The following is a 1,581-nucleotide window of genomic DNA, read 5'->3' as shown; positions in this document are numbered from 1 at the left end:
TAACCCAGGAGACTTCAACAAAGGTACAATCATTTAGGTACACTAATATTGTTGTGCATTTCAATCAGCTCAGAATAAATGCTGTATATAAAGATGTTCAAACATCCTCCCTCTTGTTCTGTTCAAGAATCTTGTTTCCCTTTTTTGCTCATTGGGGAATGTGATGGGGAAATTCTGCCGTGGAACTTTGGTTTTAAGGCGTGAGTAGGAAAGCCCATTTCTCCCTCTCAGAGAATAAGCCTCTACCTGCACCAGGAGTATATCTATGGCTCTGGTGAGGAGTAGGACCTCACACAGCCACTGAAGCTCTTTGTCTGAAGACAGCAGCTCATCACATCACAGCACCACAGAAGAAGAGATGGCCCAGATCAGAGCCCCTGTTATTGTGCTGCTCGTGCTCCTGGCTGTGGGGCTGTTCACTACTGAGGCTTCTGCAGCTAAACAAGGTCAATATTCTGCAGTGAAAGTTGTGTCTTAGTCCGTCTGTCTGTCTGCCTGCCTCTGTCTCCCTCTCTCCTTGTTTTTTGCAAATAGTGTTTTTTAATTGCTATACAAGATAAAGTTTCTTGTCTTTTTGCTCAATAGGTTTTCCTAGAGGTTGTTGTACGCGTTACTACCAGGGTAGGATAGACATTCGTCTCATCCTTGGCTTTTACGTACCGTCAATGATTGACGGGTGCAACATTGATGCTATCATGTGAGTGACTCTGGAAGGCCTAACAGTGGAACTGTGACAAATTGCAAGTAAAATTAAAATATTAATTGTAATACGTGTTAATTCTTCCATTTAAGTATATCTTTAAGTATAAAATAATTGTATAACAGATGTAAAACAATTTGATAAATTGATATTAGTTGCATTGATTCATTTGCGATGTGATGTTATAGAGATGTAAGCCTGTAAAGCACTGATGATTGACTGATGTTGTCTCTTCAACATGTTCTCTTCCAGTTTCCACACTGTCAGAGGGAGATTCCCATGTGTGGATCCCACTCAGGGCTGGGTTATGAAAGCTGTTCGCAAGCTGAGGTAAGAATTCATTCATATTTATTCAGGATAAAATGATTTGGTTCCATGGAATTGAATTATACTGACCGTGTGTGTAGGGTTTATCATAAGGATATTAGGTAAAACGATGGTATAAGAAATGGATGACATAACTTTATTTCTTCTCTACAGGGAGAGAGCGGAACGATTGAACAAGAACAGGTCATAGGAATAGTTCTCATCACAAGGATACACAGGACCAAGAGTTTGTGTTGCTATCTTCATTGACGGAGGAGAATGCAAACGTGCTGGAACCCTGCTATCTCTAAGTTTATCCAACTAGCTGAATTTGATCAGACATTTCTCTGTGCTGAAAAGTGTAATAAATGAAGGATATAAACAACGTGGAACACCTGGACACAGCCCTGAGCCATGGTATATTGGCCACATATGACAAACCCCCGAGTGTCATGTTTTGTCATTGATTATCATGTCTTGTCCCTGTGCTTCCCCTTCTATTCGTTTCCCTCTGCTGGTCTTATTAGGTTCTTTCCCTCTTTCTATCCCTCTCTCTCCCCCTCCCTCTCTCACTC

At 41.2% G+C, this 1,581-nt stretch overlaps 1 protein-coding gene across 1 annotated transcript; it reads left to right on the top strand.

Annotated features, from left to right (window-relative positions):
• Nucleotides 1–283: 283 nt before the first annotated feature.
• On the top strand, nt 284–1,360 carry LOC124010164 (C-C motif chemokine 20-like). Its single transcript, XM_046322548.1, has 4 exons — nt 284–446; nt 586–697; nt 953–1,030; nt 1,181–1,360. The coding sequence occupies exons 1-4, from the start codon at nt 359–361 to the stop codon at nt 1,215–1,217; spliced, it is 315 nt and encodes a 104-aa protein (XP_046178504.1). The 5' UTR covers nt 284–358; the 3' UTR covers nt 1,218–1,360.
• Nucleotides 1,361–1,581: the final 221 nt, after the last annotated feature.

This window comes from Oncorhynchus gorbuscha, linkage group LG22, assembly GCF_021184085.1.
Source record: "Oncorhynchus gorbuscha isolate QuinsamMale2020 ecotype Even-year linkage group LG22, OgorEven_v1.0, whole genome shotgun sequence".
Lineage (NCBI taxonomy): Eukaryota > Metazoa > Chordata > Actinopteri > Salmoniformes > Salmonidae > Oncorhynchus > Oncorhynchus gorbuscha.
The sequence above is the reverse complement of the archived record's forward strand: the minus strand, read 5'-3'. Positions and strand labels throughout refer to the sequence as shown.